This window comes from Limulus polyphemus, unplaced genomic scaffold (genome assembly GCF_000517525.1).
Source record: "Limulus polyphemus unplaced genomic scaffold, Limulus_polyphemus-2.1.2 Scaffold16, whole genome shotgun sequence".
Classification (NCBI taxonomy): Eukaryota; Metazoa; Arthropoda; class Merostomata; order Xiphosura; family Limulidae; genus Limulus; species Limulus polyphemus.
Genome location: NW_013665626.1, coordinates 815,657 through 832,838, shown reverse-complemented (window position 1 = coordinate 832,838; position 17,182 = coordinate 815,657). Strand labels below are relative to the sequence as shown.

The following is a 17,182-nucleotide window of genomic DNA, read 5'->3' as shown; positions in this document are numbered from 1 at the left end:
TCTGGCAGTATGCGGCGCAGTACTGCCACAGTCATCCAGGCAAACGGTGGATATACCCAATATTGACTTTTCGGTGCCTAATTATCAATGTGTGGGTCATGATTGACATTTTGTAATGTGATTTGACAATTCAATAACGTTTTTGAGCTTTCACTGACAATACTTATCAAAGATAATTTTAAGCGTGAAAACTGTCCATATTTTGATGTCATGATATGTAAATTAAAAATTGTTATTTTACGGTGATCTTGTTTTCTTGTGCCCAATAATGCATAATTTCATTTGATAAACACGTTTAGATTGAATGGTAATTTATAATCAGTCACAAGAACGTCGAATCTGAATCACTTGAAAAAAAACACGGGGGTGCTTAACTTTTTTCCAGGTGTATATTACATATAAATCATGTTATGAAGAGTTAAAAGTTAAAAATATTGTTCACATCTATTTCATTACCAATAATTCAAAAGTATAAGAGGGCAGTAATAAATACCTTAGCGTGTAGACGCATTATATCACATATTTTTGACGTAAGTTAGTTATGTTTATAAGCGCTCGCGTGCAAACACGCATTCGCGCGCGAATTTGATGGGCTATGTATTCTATTTTTCATTTTGTCAGAACAATTATAAGTATACACATACATGGACTGTTGGCATGACTTGTAATTGGTTTTGTATAATGACTCCTTATTTCGTAACTATATTATTTTTGAAATGTCTCATCAGATCTCATACAATGAATTCATGCAAGATGTGTGTTAGACGTAGTTTGCTTAATATATACAAATTGTGTAAACTTTTTTTCTAAATCGAGAACATTTGTAATAATTTATTAATTTCAAGTTGTTATATGATAGTCATATTTGAATGTAGGGAAAAATTCATACGAAAATAAATATATGAAATCTAGTGGAAAAAAATGGAATAACATGAAATGTAAAATTCTTAATCATAAAATAAAAAAGCAAGATTTAAGAGTATGAAATAAGGCATACATTTTGGAAACTAATTTAAAATAGGAAAATATGAAAACTCAATGATTAAGAAGTTATCCAGTAAAGATTAAAATATAAATGCCCCTCCTCTTGTGGTGGCTCAGTTTGAGTGAGGATTCATAATGCCCAAAGTCGAGTTTCGATACCCACGGTGGGCACAGCACAGACGCTGAGACAGCTCATTGTGTAGCTTTAAGATTTATAACAAATGAAACATAAATGTTAGGTAGGATGTATTGTATTGAATTAGGATCTTTAATGGACCACATCTTCCTGACAGTAAGAGTAGAGAACGTTTTGACTGTTTGTGCTGAAGAAAACTTAAGCACAGAGAATTAATTAAAGTACTAGAGTTAGATTCAGTCTATAAAAACCCGAAATGCAGTATCAACATATTGACATTGGGATTTATTGAACTTAAAAACATATCTGTAAATTTTTCCTTTGAAATGTTTGTGTTTTTATAAAAATTCACTTTAAAGATAAACTGAGCATGTTGAAAATGAATACATTAGAATGAGAGAATCTATGAACTTAAAATGGAAAAATGTGTGTATTGATATTGGTACTTGTGTATCTTATTACACCATACCAAATTATCCTAGTGTAGTAATGAAATATTGTGGCAAAAAAATAATACAACAAATAATAAGTTTGTTATCTTTGATAACACTGTCTTCTCAGGATAGCCAAGTAGAATTGTGTGAAAACCAAAAATGACATAAAACTACAGCATCCTAGAATATTTGCTACATCTGAAGACAGTTATCACATCATCATAAAGAAATGAGATTTTTGTCAAATTACTAACAAACTCTTAATCATTATCAAGGCCTAGAGATGCTTGAAATTTGGATTTTCCCCAAACAAGTGAACCACAATGATGAAGTCATAAAAGACTACTTACTGATGTGTAATTCTCCAAATACCATAACCATACTGATGAAGACACTTCTGGAACACAAGAAAGAGCTTAGAAACAAGTAATATAAAACACTGTGATGCAGAATCATTAGGTACATGGAAACTCAAAGCCTTAGTAATGAGACTGAAACATCAATCAACTCAAAATTCCTAAAAAAAAGCAAAACATTTATAGTTTTCAAAATATGTTATGTATGTGTATTTGATATCTTTAAAACCTTTCCAGTTTACTATATATGCCTATTGATCTCTTCAGTTAAGTATGTTTAAAAAGGAACACCTTACTGCTCAATTTGAAAATGGTTTGTTAATCAATAATAGCTATATTAATAAAATCACTTGATAAATTTGAAGTGAAAGAATATAAAAGATAATACATTTTTTGAAGCACAGTAGAATATTCTAACCTCCCTCAAATGTTACTTTTGAGATACAAGTGAAGTTCCTTTTTTCAAAACAAAACCTGCATACAATTTAATTTTATAATTATATTTTACATATGTACGAAGTATAATATTCATATTGTGTGCTATATTTGTTTCAATGCAGTTATTTTTAGTTGGTTACCTTTGTAGTTAAACAGATTGAATAAAAACCCTGTTAGTCTTCTCTTTAGTGAGTTACATTTGTAGCTTCAAAGCATTAACAAAGAAGGATCTAGTTAACATCACCTGTGCTAGCACTCGGGCAGAATTATGGGTTGGGGTTGTGCTTTACTTTCATGAAAATATTTTGAAATTTATATCTAAAGCTGTCCTTGTTATTACCATTTTATTATGGAATTGTTTGGATTATGTCATGTTCTCAGAAGAAGAAAGCGGCAGAGGTTGCTGTTACTAGCCTATTTCCCTCTCATTGGAGGCGACCACGTGTGCGCACCTTCCCACAGATGCTCATGTTTGATACTTTGGTAAGTTAGGTTCTCTATGTGTTCGACAAACAAAGCACATACACATTCAGATATTGCTTTTAAGAGGTATGCATTAGCATTTTTACTTAACAAGAATAGTACATATTTTGTTGTCTTACATCTGTGAATTATTGTTAGGCTTCAGTTTATTATCAAAACATCATCATTGAATTAAACATTAATTTTCAAAGGTTAACTTATGATTAGGGGTAACATTTTGATCATTTGAACTGCAGAGGATGAGTATGTTATATTAAAATGATTTTGTTCTATAATTAAAAATTTTATGTTGCCACATCCACTCATGTTCTATCTGATGACCTTTTTTCTTGACAAAACCCTGTGACATAGTTTCTGTTGCTTAAGTCTCTGCCATGAGGCTATCTTCTCCAAAGTATGCCACTCTTCCTTCCACACATTCTACAATCAATCTAGCATATAAGAATGACAGTCTTCAATTGTCCATTTCAGTAGTCTGATCCCATAGAAATCAATAGAAACTGCATTCAGTATCTTGACCAGTATGTCTTTGAATGGAAACTGTGAATACTCATTTCATTCTCCAGCTGCTTGAGGTATAGAGTGGTTAAATAGATATGTCATGGAGGCAACTTGTGACTTGTGTCACTTTTGTAGATGGAAGTTCTTTATTGTTATGTTGCTTGGGCAGGTGGGTGGCTTTTGCTTCTTAACTATGTGTTCCTGTATTCTCACCCATTACAAAACTTCTCACTTTGCTTACCATGGCTATAGTAAGACTTGTTACAGGTTTCTCATTGTATGGTCTTGGTGCACCAATTTGATCCATATTCTTTTGTTTATTAATGCAACATGAGGGATATCTCCATTTTGAAAATTCTGAATCCTCGATCTGTATATGTTTTTATGATCTGAGTGTAACAATATTTTGCTTAGGAAAGGGCTGTTACATAATCCTTCCCAAAAGTGATCAGTTTTGGTGGCATCACACTACCTGCCAAATGCTAAACATTGTCAAAATACATGCCATTCCACTGCAACTTTATATTACTGTGATTGTTGTGTGACTTGCTGATTTGCATATTAAGGTATAACATTTTAACATCACATACTTGACCTCTGTATTCATTCATTTAGAATGTTAATGAAATGTGAATTCTTATTTTCACAGAGGTATTAATTGATACTTTGTTATGAAGATTTTATTAAAAGTAGTACAAAAATATCAAAATCATGTGTATGAGTTAGAATAATGGTTGTTAATCTATTGCAGTAGGGTGCATAAAAAAGAATGCTATCTGAGCATGAAAAATATTTGGAATACAAAGAATAATTTGATATACTTTAGAAGCTGACATGACCAGTTAATCAGCAAATAATATATTGACAGTGAAACTAAGAGGTAGTAGCATGCCATGATGCACCTTTTTTTTTTTTCTTTATATCCATATAAAGTGACACACACACACAATCATGTGCAGGTATTTCTTACAAGTAATTTGCATTGAAGTATTTTGAGTGAAGTATTTTTTAAGTTTATAAATGAATTAGCTCAGCTCATGTATATATATTTGCAAATTAACCTTCAATTTGTACTTATTTTAAAATTTATATCACTTTTCTATTGAGTTTTACCCAGGTTTCAAGGCTGATTATGATTACAATGCATACGAGCACAAAGCTTGAGGATAAGCTAAATACTGATTAAGAAGAAATGAAATTTTAATCAAAGATAGTGTATGATTCAAAATGTTAATGTGCAGATGGGATTTTGTTTTAGTTTTAGGTGAGTCTTTGGATGTATATGTAGCTAAATAAATATATGGATGTATAGATAAAAACAAATTAAGGTTACAGCATGATTATAATCTTTGAAAGAAATATGCTGTTTGGGTGAAAATAACTTTGCCTAAACATTGTTTACTTCTTTAGCTCTTCTGTTTCTTTTCAAATCATTTATGGTTTTAGATAAGTGGAATTCTATTATTATTAAGAAAGATTATAATGCAAATGTGTACACAAATCACATATGGACATTTGATGTTAATTATTTCAAATACAATGTTAAACAACATGGTAGTTTCAGTAGTATCAAGTTTAAATAAATCTATTGAAATTGAATTTCCTAATAGCTCTTCTCTGGACAATTTCCAGTAAGTCAATAGCATTTCTTAGATAGGGAGACCAAAACTGGAGAAAATATTCCAAGTGAGGCCTTACTAGTGATTTGTATAAAGTGGTAATTGCATCTTTTAATTTGTAGTCACTGTGTCTATAAATATACCCCAGAATACTATTATCCTTGCTGCTAGCAACAGAGCATTGCCTAGATCAATATTTCTTAACCTTTTCGATACCAGGGTCTGGCTTGCTGCCTCCCTGAACTGTTGCGAATCATTAATATGCAAGCATGGTGAAAACCCATTAAATTTCCCTCTGAAATTTTCCTGTCAGTTTTTGTTTGTTTATTTGTTTTTGTAAGATCCCACAGACTGGAAATATGGTTGTGACAGGCCAGTGGTTAAGAAATGCCAGCCTAGATTACTTTAGTGACTTGTCCATCACTTTGTCAAGGTCCTTTTCTTCAGTCATGCTATTAAGTATGTTACCATTCATATTAAATGTGTTATCCAAATGATAATAGCCCAGATGGATTACCTTGCACTTACTATAATTGTAGGTCAGTTACCAAATATTTATTAAATCAAGTAATTGATTCAAGTTGTTCTGTGGTACCTATGGTATCAGAACAGCTAGAAAGGCTCAAGAGTTTAATGTCATCCACAAAGTTTACTATTACTAATTATGCCGCTATCAATATTGTTAAAGTAATTATGAAAAAGCATAGGTTCAAGCACTGAACATGAGGCACTCCATCAGTAATAAGAATCCAGTTTGGCTGGACTTTGTTAATGACAGTTTTTCCTTTCTCTTCTCCAATCATTCAGTAATTCAATTTACTAGTTTTTTTTCCATCCTACAGCTTTTTTTTTCTTTGTGTGTGTGTGTGTGGCATCTTACAACAAAATATGTTCGGAAATTCTATATATACCAACATCATACAAGAATACAAGAACTAAAAGTTATAATCTGTTAAAAGTAAGAAAAATAAAGAATATTAAGTGTTTTATTAAATATTATCTGGTAACTCAAATACTGGTTGATCCATTAATCAAATATATGAAATACATAAATGTACAGTGTACATGTTTTGAAAGACTTAATACCACAATTATTTTCTTCTTTCTACCAGGCAAAAAAGTAATAACCTGCTGTAGCTGCCTGTACAAGTGGTTCACTTTTTTTCTTATACAAACAGTTTGTAATAGTAATGACAAACAATACCATTACATACTTTTAATGTATATGTATCATACATAATTGTGCAAGTAAAGTGTTTTAGGTACGTGACCTACTTCTTGATTGTTTAAAATACTTCAGATACTTTTATAAGCTTGCCAATGTCTTGTCTTCACTTCTGTGCTACTTTGGGTAGTTACATTTCAACATGAACTAAATTATTTCTCAGTCTCTGAAGGCAGCTACACTTATTCTGAGTAATAATACAAATTCTAATTTTGTATAATAAAACACTTACTGTAGGATAGAGGCCATTTAAATCTGTAGGTTATGCTCAGTGGCTTTAAGACAGAATTTTTTTAAATAATAGATCTTTGTACTATGCTAGGATTCTGTAGCTATTATTAAATTATGATTAACTTGAATGATGTATCCTGTGAAACTAGACCTAAGGATATAATTAAATAGTTGGTTAACCTCTGACTCTTATTCAAGACATTTGCTAAGAGTTATTATATGTTCATATTCCATCCTGTCACAATTCATCATAGTTTGTGTCATTCACATTATCAGCATGTTACTACTGGTAGTACTCTTAATGCACTGGCTTGGTACTTGTAGCTCTTATTACATCATTATTATATGTTCAAAAGTGTAATTAAAATACATATAAGAGAGAATGTCAAAGGCCACAAAATAACCTGAACCATTCGTATTACCAATATTTTGAATGACACTTCTAGCTGTACTTTCTGATTTCATGGCTAGAAGCTCTTCTTCAAGTACTTTCCTGAATACTTATTTTCCCATATGTTTATAAAAATTTGTCCAACATTCATATATTAAATACAGAGTTTAACTGTTGTGTTTAAAGTTAATTAAATAATGATCTGTATCCTGCATTGTTAGGTGTACAGCAGTTACATTTATGTTCTACCTACATTTTGGACATGCTTCTTCAATGTATAAATGTGTGATATTGGCATTTGTACAGCCTTAAATAGTAGAATGTTTTGTAGAGAGAGAGAAAGTGTGTTTACTACAACAGTTTTATAATTTTGGGTGAAATGGTAATTCTGTTGTTTTATTCATCCCATTAATTAAGTGTAATACACATATATATTTTGATGGCATTAAGTTGAGAAATATGTCTAATGTAAATATATGTGTTAATGTGTGTTGCAAGATATACAATTTATATGCATGTGTGTTTGGATGTTTCAAGTGTATTTAGACAAAAAAAAAAAGTGCAAAATAGTAGTCATATAGGAATTTTGGTTACATAATAGTTTGCTTGTGTAAGTGGTTAAATGTTTAAACTCCAAACTGCAGTATCTTTTATATATTAAGAATGGTGATAGAAAATTTGTGAGCCTAGTACAGCAGCTCAATACAGATTTTATTTTATTATTGATATAAAAATCAAAATAATATGCAGTGAATAGGCCTTCTTTAAACTAGTTGATGTAATTTGCTATTAAATTGTCTCTTAACTTTTCCTCAGTATTTGTTTGTAACTATATTACATAGTCTTTCTAGTTATTTGAACATGGTTGCTTTGGTTAAAATCATAACCACATATAAAATTGGCATATATTGTCTTTCCTTATCATAAGTGTGTTTCTTTGTGATTTAGTATTACCCCAAGAAAGAGCACTATTTATCATGTATCTTTCACACGTGTTTATTCATTGGTTTTGTGCATGAAGATTTTTTATAACGGTATCACTACACATGCATGTATTTTCAGCTCTCCTCTTTACATTATGTATTTGAGTACGTACCTATTAACCAAACTTGTTGGCTTGCATAATTTATTATTGTAATTCTTTATTCTGCATACTAGTTTTATTTAGAGTGAAGTTTTTGAATCATGGAAGTACTTTTTTCTAGCTGTATATAATATGCACAGCTCATAAATGATGAAAACAACATAAAAACCTGATAAAATGTAGAATTTTAGAGATAATTATATATGATTTTAAATTATCGTGAAGTTAACCAGAAATATAAACATTTTATTTCTGTATGTAAAAGTTTTTAACCTTATACATAAATGCATTTCCTTCATGTTTCTTTGTTTTTTATCCTGCTTAACAGTTATAAAGTCTTCTTTATTCCCATAGTTAGCTATTTCTGAAAAATAATATTAAACAAGATACATGTTACACTTTAAATTACGTATCACATTGTTTTCTCAGGTTCCAACTGAAGACTTACACATAGCATCAAGGCTTCTAATTGAAGCCATTCGACTGAGGAAGAGTTATATGGAAGTTTCTAACCAAAGTTTTCCCTCATTAACGTCTCGTTTTTTACAGTCTGTGAAAGGTGATAATGGTAATACTGAGAATATGTTCATGGAAGCAAATCTGGCTGAGACCCAAAGTGGTGAAGGTATAAGTTGTTTTATTAATTGTGTTTGCAATATAATCTTTGTGTATTTAACTTAACAAATGCACCGTTATTGGTTATACACCAGTAAAAAATAATAAACCAGTGAAGGTGAAATTAAAATCATGTAATCTACACCATTATATGACGATTTTATCGTTGTTTATCAGTATCTAAGAGCTAATTCTTTTTTACATGTACACACATTATAAGGTATAACTACTTTAAAAGTCCTGGAAATTATATCAGCTTATTGTGTAAGTGTAGTAAAGATAGTAAACTATTGGCATTTGAAGATAGGATTATATTCAAAAATATAAATACTTTGCCTGTTTTGATGTATCTATTAGTAATAACTTTTATCCACTGGACAAACTTCAGTTCTTTTGAGCATAGTTATTTCACTCTTCTAAAGTTCTCTAACCATGAAAGTAGATTAAAACCTATTCAGTTCTATGTTATGGTCACTTATTTGGAACATTAAAAGAGGACTATCACATTACCAAGTGTTCCTTTATGTTAGGTCCATTTAATTGTTAAATATGATACTAATTTTGAATGGGGAAGACCATTGAAAATATATTTCTAATTTGGTTTTAAAATTGGTTTATTTTAATAAAGAAAACTTTTATGACAGAAAAATTGTGAAATATATATGATTTTGAAAATAATGATAACTATGTGAAAAAGAAATTTGCAGTTTATGAAAATTTCTTGGTTAATATTGAAACAACAACATGTACAGATAAACATAGTTACACACAATGTACCTGACAAACAAATCTTAATATATATGGTCTCTTACTAGTTCTAAATCCTAAAAGTACAAACAAAGATACAAGTATTATTCAAGGATAATATATGATATCGCTAAGAAAGCTTTGAGGAATTCTTCATATAATTGGAAGTATTATACAAACTTTGAAATTCTGAAGTTATTGAAACTATCAGAGCAATGAAGGGCACTTTTGCAAAAGTAATCATTAAAAAATATCAAATTTGCATTGAATTTTGATGTATTTTACTTTTAGGTGAATATTATGAGTTTCTACTATTTCAGTTATTTACATACATAGATGAAAGTGAAGAATGTGACACAGTAAACAAAACTGATTTCCAAGAGACGTATTCTAGAATGTCGGTACTTTGATTTTATATAAATTTAAGATTTTTCATTAATTTAATTTTTTTTTGCCTTTATAGTTAAACCATAATTTATAAGTTTTTGTTTGAAATTTCATACATTTTTCTATTTAAACTAACATATGGTTCAGACTTATCAGTTAATAGGTTTTAAATTAGATTGAATGGTTACTTCATTAGGATCCCCTCACACACACACATGTGCACACTTGTAGAACATGACATTTACTTGCAATGTGCAAAATAGTCTAAACCTGTGAATTGTTTAGTTATCAATTAAACAATGTAGAGATGCAGTCGTATCATGATTAGTATATGAGACAGTGAAATATTTCTCAACAAGTAGGATACAACAGAACAAGCCACCATCTGGAATCTTGTGGAGTCTATGCCATAATGAGTTTAGGCCATTACTGTGATGAAGGGTGATCCAGTTAGGTTTAAGGGTTGTTATAATGTGACCAGTCAGTGTATGTTGCAGTATATAGTTTCTGCTTTAGTACTAAAAAATGCTTTAAAGTTATTTTTAGTAAGTTATGCAGGATATTAATTTTTATTTTAATATATTTAAAACAAACAAGCTAGTTCTTATGAAGATAATAGCAATAAGGTAGTAAAAATTGAAGTACCTGTAAGTACAATTACTGTTAAGAAACTATCAACAGAATAATGTTTATGTAAGCTCAGTTCTTTCCATTGGACTCTTTAACAAAATAAGTGCAGTCTTGCTTGATGCAACTACATCTAAATTTGAGTCCTTCTGATGTTATTTAGAAATTCTTTATATATTGAGGTAATACTTAAATATTTAGATGCATGGCACACTTTGTATGTATGGTTTCAAGCTGTTCTGTTTTCTTTCTACTGGATACTAAATACATTTAAATATTGCTTGACTTTACCTACAAAACAATTTCTAATTAGATATCTAACATTGAATTAATTGCAGAAATAATTTTCACTTTGTAGCTGGATGTAATCATATATTGTTTTAACGTAAAGCTTTACATTTTTAAATACCACCCCACTGCAGTTTAATGATAATTGCTTTATTTATGGTACTTCTTAAATATAATCATAAAACACTACAGAACTATGTTATGATTTTATGTAACACTACTTGATGAGAGTCATTTTTACTCTATAATTCTACTTATTCTTAACTCATCAATACTTTATGCTCTGAAATTCCCAGTTTAATTTGCAAAGAAGGGAGATTTTGGATTAAAAGCTGCAACATTTTTACTGTGTTTGCTTTTCTAAGGTATCAAGGAGAAGCTGGCAGTAAGGTCAAAACGTAAGAGTACTTTTCACTGGCACTTTTTACTAACAAATTGCAGTGGATGCTGTGTGATGCACTAATATAGTTCCTGTTACACATCAACCAAACATCTTGCCTGTTTCACATTGTGATGTCTAATGAATGTGGCAGTATGTGAAAGAATTTAATCAGATCAATTTTAACATAGAACATTGTCACAAGTGTGTTCTTTGCAGATGATATAATACAGAAATAAATATTTCACATGTTTTGTTGTTACTTCAGTTATGTACAGTTAGCAACTTTTAGAGGATAGAATTTTTTTTTTCATTTCTGAGATTAATATTCATTTATTTAAGTGTTTTATTAATATATTTAATAATATTGATCACAATCGTTTTTTTAATTGCAAATGTGATTCTAATGTAATGCATGTCTGTATTTAAGTGATGAAAGATGCAAATATACACACACATGGACACAAACATTTGTATAATTTATTTGGTCATGTTTTATATAATTTGATGCATTAATTGTTTTTTACAACTTTACTTGTATGAATTAAATGGATTACTTCTGTTGGTTATTAAGCAATTTGTTTGTTTCACATACTCGTTATTGTTTTCTTTATGACACTTAAAAGTAGCTTAAATGAAATGGTCTGGTTGTTATTTTACTCATGTTTTTATGAAATTCCATGGACCGGCAAGATGATTATGATGAACTTCTACCAGTCTGCAGACAGGTGGTTAACAAACACTGGCTTAAACTATACTTTTTTGCTGAAAACATTTTAAAGCTAACTTTTCTATACAATTCCTTGAAGGTACTTTTTTAACCATAATATACATTTAAAGTCACTTCATGGATATAAATGTACACATACAGTAAAGCTAAATGATCGGATTTGTAATGATGGTTATTCTACATGTGTGTGTGTATATAACACAATACAGTGTGGGATATGTTTTGTTGTTTTAATTCCAGTAATCTTCATTTAGACAATTTCCAAAGCTAATTAGATCACTAATATTAAAATTAATAAAGAATATTTATTGTGTGTCGTATTAAATAATTTTACTCAGAACTAGCATATTTAATTGTTTGAATTATTTGGAGGAAAAAATCATTTTTTTTAAAGTTTCTGAATAGATAATATTATTGTTTATTTGTGATGTCTTCTTTTTAAATCTCAGATGGGAAAAGATATATACAGGCATAAAAATTTAAGCCCCTGTTTTTGGACATTTTAAATGTTGCCGTCTAACAGCCAGATTGTTTGGATTTGACAAGTTTGATAATTAGTTGATTGAATTTATAAACTACAGACCATCCTTACCATGACCCTCCAACTGTAAAACACCCCTGGACATGTGTTCTCCCAGAAAGTGCAGGATACCAACTAAAGATGGAAGATGGAGTAATTCAAGTCTATCCCAGCAAAGAAGATGTGGAAAATGGACATCGTTGTGACTATCCTTTCCCCTCACTGTCAGTTTTTGTCCGTGACATGAACTTGATGTGTGCAATGATTGCAGATGGACCCTTGTAAGAGCCAGCAATTTAATAGCTCTCTATTTGTATACTCTTTACATGTTGTCTTTTATGACAAAGTTATTTGCAAGTTTTAAAACTATTGAAGTTAAGTGTAGTTTTTAAAATGTACATATAATGCATTAGAAACTGATTAAATGTGTACTTATGCTGCCAAATTTAAAAGTTCATATTCATGAGGTGGTATGACTTAATGCTTTCATATCCAAATAGTTTGCATGAGGGTTCATGATTCATGTGCTGTTGCCTGAAAAATGTGCTTTTTACTTTGGGGCCATAAGTAAGCAATAAGAGTGATTGTCAAATGCCATTATTTAGTAGCCAAAAGTAGTCCAAGAGTTGTCAGTGGGATACTATTGAATAAGCTGCCTTCCCTTTAGTCTTGTCAGTTTATTATTAGAGATGGCTATGTGTGAGTAGCCTTTTTGTAGTTTTGTTTGAGAATTCTAAAACAAACAATATATTGTTGATGAATTGTAATATAACTGAAATCTCCAGTGAACTTAATGATGATTGAAGTTGTTCTATTTCATTATACGTGTTATGACTTTAAACCTGCAGGTTATTTAGTTCTGAAGATTAGAATAAAGTTTTTTACATTCATAAAACAGTATATAATTAATGATTTTCATATCAGGAAATCCTTCTGCTACCGAAGGTTAAGTTACTTGTCTTCCAAGTATCAACTGCATGTACTGCTGAATGAGTTGCGAGAGCTGGCTGCACAGAAGGCTGTTCCTCATCGAGATTTCTATAACACTAGAAAGGTAATACAAAAGCTTGGTATTTTTTATTGACATAAAATTAATGCTAATTTGTTGATGGCAAAGAACAGAACAGTATCTTGGTCAGCGTATAACATCTACAGTAAAGCATGCTAGAGTACCAATATAAGTTTGGGCTGCATCTCAGTCAATGGCATAAGTCTATGCAAAACTGATGGTATTATATGACTGCTGACAGATACAAGCTGATTCTTATCCATCTTGAAATTCACTCAGAAACAAAACTTGTTGGGCAGGTATTTATCTTAGAGCAAGACAGTAGTCCTAAGCATACAACAAATGTGGTTAAATGATACCTGGAAGTAGAAAAAAAACTGATGGAACACTCACAGTCATGGCTTGGCCTGATTAAAACCCCTGTATGAAAATGTCATTAAGATCGCATGAGCTTAGGTGGAAACCGAGAAGGTAGAATTTGAACCATACAGTTTGACTGAAATGTAGGGAGTACTACAAGACATTTGCAACAATATTTTGGTCATACATTGATAAACCTATGTTAACATGAAGACAAAAGGTATTGCTATTTTGCAAATACAAAATACTAGTACATTCTATAACTTCTTCCCTTTTCTTTCATCATTTCTATAATAATGTATTATGCTGATTATAAATGGACAATTCAGCTGCAATTATTAGTGTAACAGAGCATCTTATCAACCTCACAGAATGCTGCTTAAGCAACCTTTATTTTACATAAAAAGGCCAGCTTTACAAACAAAATAATGGATTAGTGATGGGGGATCCCCCTTATTTTTATCCTCTACTTAGTGACCTCTATGTGTCTGCTGTAGAAGAATAACTGTTTGGAAACAAATTCACACACACCAATAAACTTAAAATCTGGTTAAGGTATGTAGACGACATCTTCAGAATATGGTGACATGGGAAAGATGATACACTACTTAATTTCATTCAATGCTTAAATACATTAAGACCCATTGTCATAATTTTCACACATGAAATAGAATCTAACAGTTGTCTCCCCTTTTTAGATGTGAATGTAAAAAAGAGAAAATAATAAAGTTACCAACAGTGTATACAGAAAACCTCATTCCATCACCATGCCACCACACATAAGACCTACCGTATTTTACAGCATATAAGACACACATTTTTTTTTCCTGAACAATACCTCTAAAAATCATACTACATCTAATATGTGATGTTAAAGAAAATGCATCTTTCAGTTTTTCCCCCATAAGCTAAATTCTGTGTAGTCTTCTCCCAGCCAACTGTAGATTAAAATATAAAAAATTAATCTACACAAGAATATATGATTAGGCTTATAATTAATGAAAAAAACTTGCTAAATGTATGAGTAGATATATAATAGATAATAATGATCCAAGTTCACCCGGTTCTTCAGTGCTAAGCAGTAAGTGTTTCTGAATTCTCATGAACACTACTGTCTACTACAGTTCCCCTTTGCAATGTGCAACAGTTCTTAAACTGCTCATGTGCAAAAGAAACCCAGGCCTTTTCCCTTACTTCCACATCAGGCCAGTACAGTTTATTTGCTGGGGACACTGATATCCACAACAAACATCAACTGAAATAGGCTTGTCATTTGAAAAGCAATATATTACATCTTCTTACCCTGGAGTGACTAATGGTAAATTCTGTACTTTCTATTTGTTATAAGAAAAACTGTTGCTTAGCAACAGATTACTTTGGAATGTATTGATGTTATTTGCAGTAAACATTAATTGCTTTGATACAATATTCTTTGCTAAAATATGGGTGTGTGTCTTATATGCTGTAAAATATGGTAGTCACCACCTATCACAGAAAATATTGTCCTACTTCACCTGTGTGATATACAACTTTGCACCCACAAAGAAGACTTACTAACTGAATTGAACTACTTAAATAATATAGCACTATTTAGAGGTTTCAACTCAAACATCATAGGTAGGGCTTGTGTCAAACTTCAAAAGAGTAAAAAATGTTATGTTTACTCTAACCTTTCACCCATTGGCAACATAAAACATAGCAAATTTGTTTCATTTATATTTTTACCAGAAATTGCTAATGAAATTACTAGCCTATTTAATAAATTGAGCATTGATGTAAAAACTGTATTCAAACCTTCACATAAAATCAACACCTTACTTATCTAACCTGAAAAACTCCTTACTAAAGGAACAAAAACAAGATATGTATGTATATATATGATGTGAATGTGCAAAAATATATAAGACAAACATCACATTTCTTAGAAATAAAGAATCAGAAAACACTAAGGTCAATACATAGAGATGTATTCCAGATATTTGCTTTAACATATCAATGTGAAGCAGGTCACAAAATACTTTGGGATGAAATTCTTTTCCTATACCAACCAAAAACTAAAAGAAAGAGACTGTTTAGAAACGTTAGAAATTATAAATGGAAATGATCTCTTACTAAACCATGACAGTGGCCCTAGCAAAAATCAGTTGTATTTGGTAAGATCTATTCACCTTTCATACACTTGACCTCTACCTATATCCTGGCACCTGCTGATACTATTTCTGTCACATTTAATCCTTGTGTCTTTTGTCTTTATAATGATAGATAAACCTTGTATCTTGTATTGTTTAGTATTGATTATACCTGAAGATAGTATGTTCCATTATCAATAAAATTCTTCCTTATGCTTATATATCATTGTTTACCAACCTATTATTATATTTTCCTGGTTTTACTATTTCATGTTACTGATTTTAAGTTGTATTTTTTACTGAGCTGAGTTTTATTGTTCTTTTTCTATGTTATTTGTGTCCTATATTGATGTAGACTCTTCTGTATGTATACCTTTAAAAATTGTTTCAACTTTAAAGTTTTTTTACTAAACTGTTGATTTATCTCATTAGGTGGACACCCATATTCATGCTTCTTCGTGTATGAACCAAAAGCACTTACTGCGTTTTATTAAGAAAAAGATTAAAATCTGTCATGCAGACATTGTATGTAAGAAAGATGGTGTTCCAATGACTCTAGACATGGTAATTATTTTTCACAATGTGGAATACTAACCAAAATGTTACATTTTAAAATGTTTACTGGTAGCAGTAAGATATATTATGTGCTGTCATTACATATACATCACTTGTGTTTTAGTAGAGACCATACTAATAAACACTAGTTGTTGTAGTTGGTATTTTCTGCATTCAACTATTCAAATTCTATTCATAATGTCAGCAGAATGAATTAAATGCTAAAGCTGAAAACTAAATATTGTGAAGAAATGTTTGGTAATCAGCTTTAAGAAAGACTAACTCATTATTATCATTATCGAAATTTATTAGTTTATAGAGAAATATAATTGGTCTTCAAACTTAACAAAGTATTATAAAATATTACAAAATATATAAACTCTGCAATATGAAGTCAAAATTAATCAGGAAAATAGAAAATTCGAGACAAAAGACGTTAGGTAAAGATTTTATACAAAAATTTTATCATATAAACCCTAATTCTGAGGGGAATAAATTGTATTAACACCAAATGAAATAATCTTGATCAATAAAATTATTTTTGTATAAATTATAACTATATTGTGTATAAAATTAGTGTGTTCTCAGTAATGGACTTTAAGCTTGGTTCATTTGAACTAGTTACTTTGTCATATAACTTTAAGTAGATTTTGTTTTTAAATTGGTTTTGGTTTTTTTTTTTTTAGAAGGTCATGTAATATTTAGTATAAGTTAGTGTTTTAAGATAATTAAGTGAAAGATTTAGATATAATTGTTCAAGGTGTGAAAGTTTAATGTGAATATTCTAAGAAATTTCCTCTACCTTTCTTTTTTTAAAATGTACTGTTAGGCTGTAAATAATAGTTGAAAGTGCTTATCTTTGTATTTGTAAAGTAATGGCTGTTCTTGTTACTATTAAAGTATTTCCTCTTATTATATAGTAAAGTATTGTTATTATATGCATTTTGTAACAAT

At 30.3% G+C, this 17,182-nt stretch overlaps 1 protein-coding gene across 6 annotated transcripts in view; it reads left to right on the top strand.

The window, feature by feature from the left end:
- The window catches only part of LOC106457454 (AMP deaminase 2), a gene marked incomplete in the record, with an annotated part of 107,436 nt that overhangs the window by 70,912 nt on the left and 19,342 nt on the right, over positions 1 to 17,182 (top strand). For 4 of the 6 annotated variants that reach the window (XM_022383415.1, XM_022383407.1, XM_022383403.1 and 1 more), the window contains 5 exon segments: positions 2,730 to 2,831; positions 8,312 to 8,507; positions 12,237 to 12,456; positions 13,100 to 13,229; positions 16,106 to 16,237. In XM_022383415.1, coding sequence (XP_022239123.1) covers positions 2,730 to 2,831; positions 8,312 to 8,507; positions 12,237 to 12,456; positions 13,100 to 13,229; positions 16,106 to 16,237 — 780 coding nt within the window. 6 annotated transcript variants of the gene reach the window in all.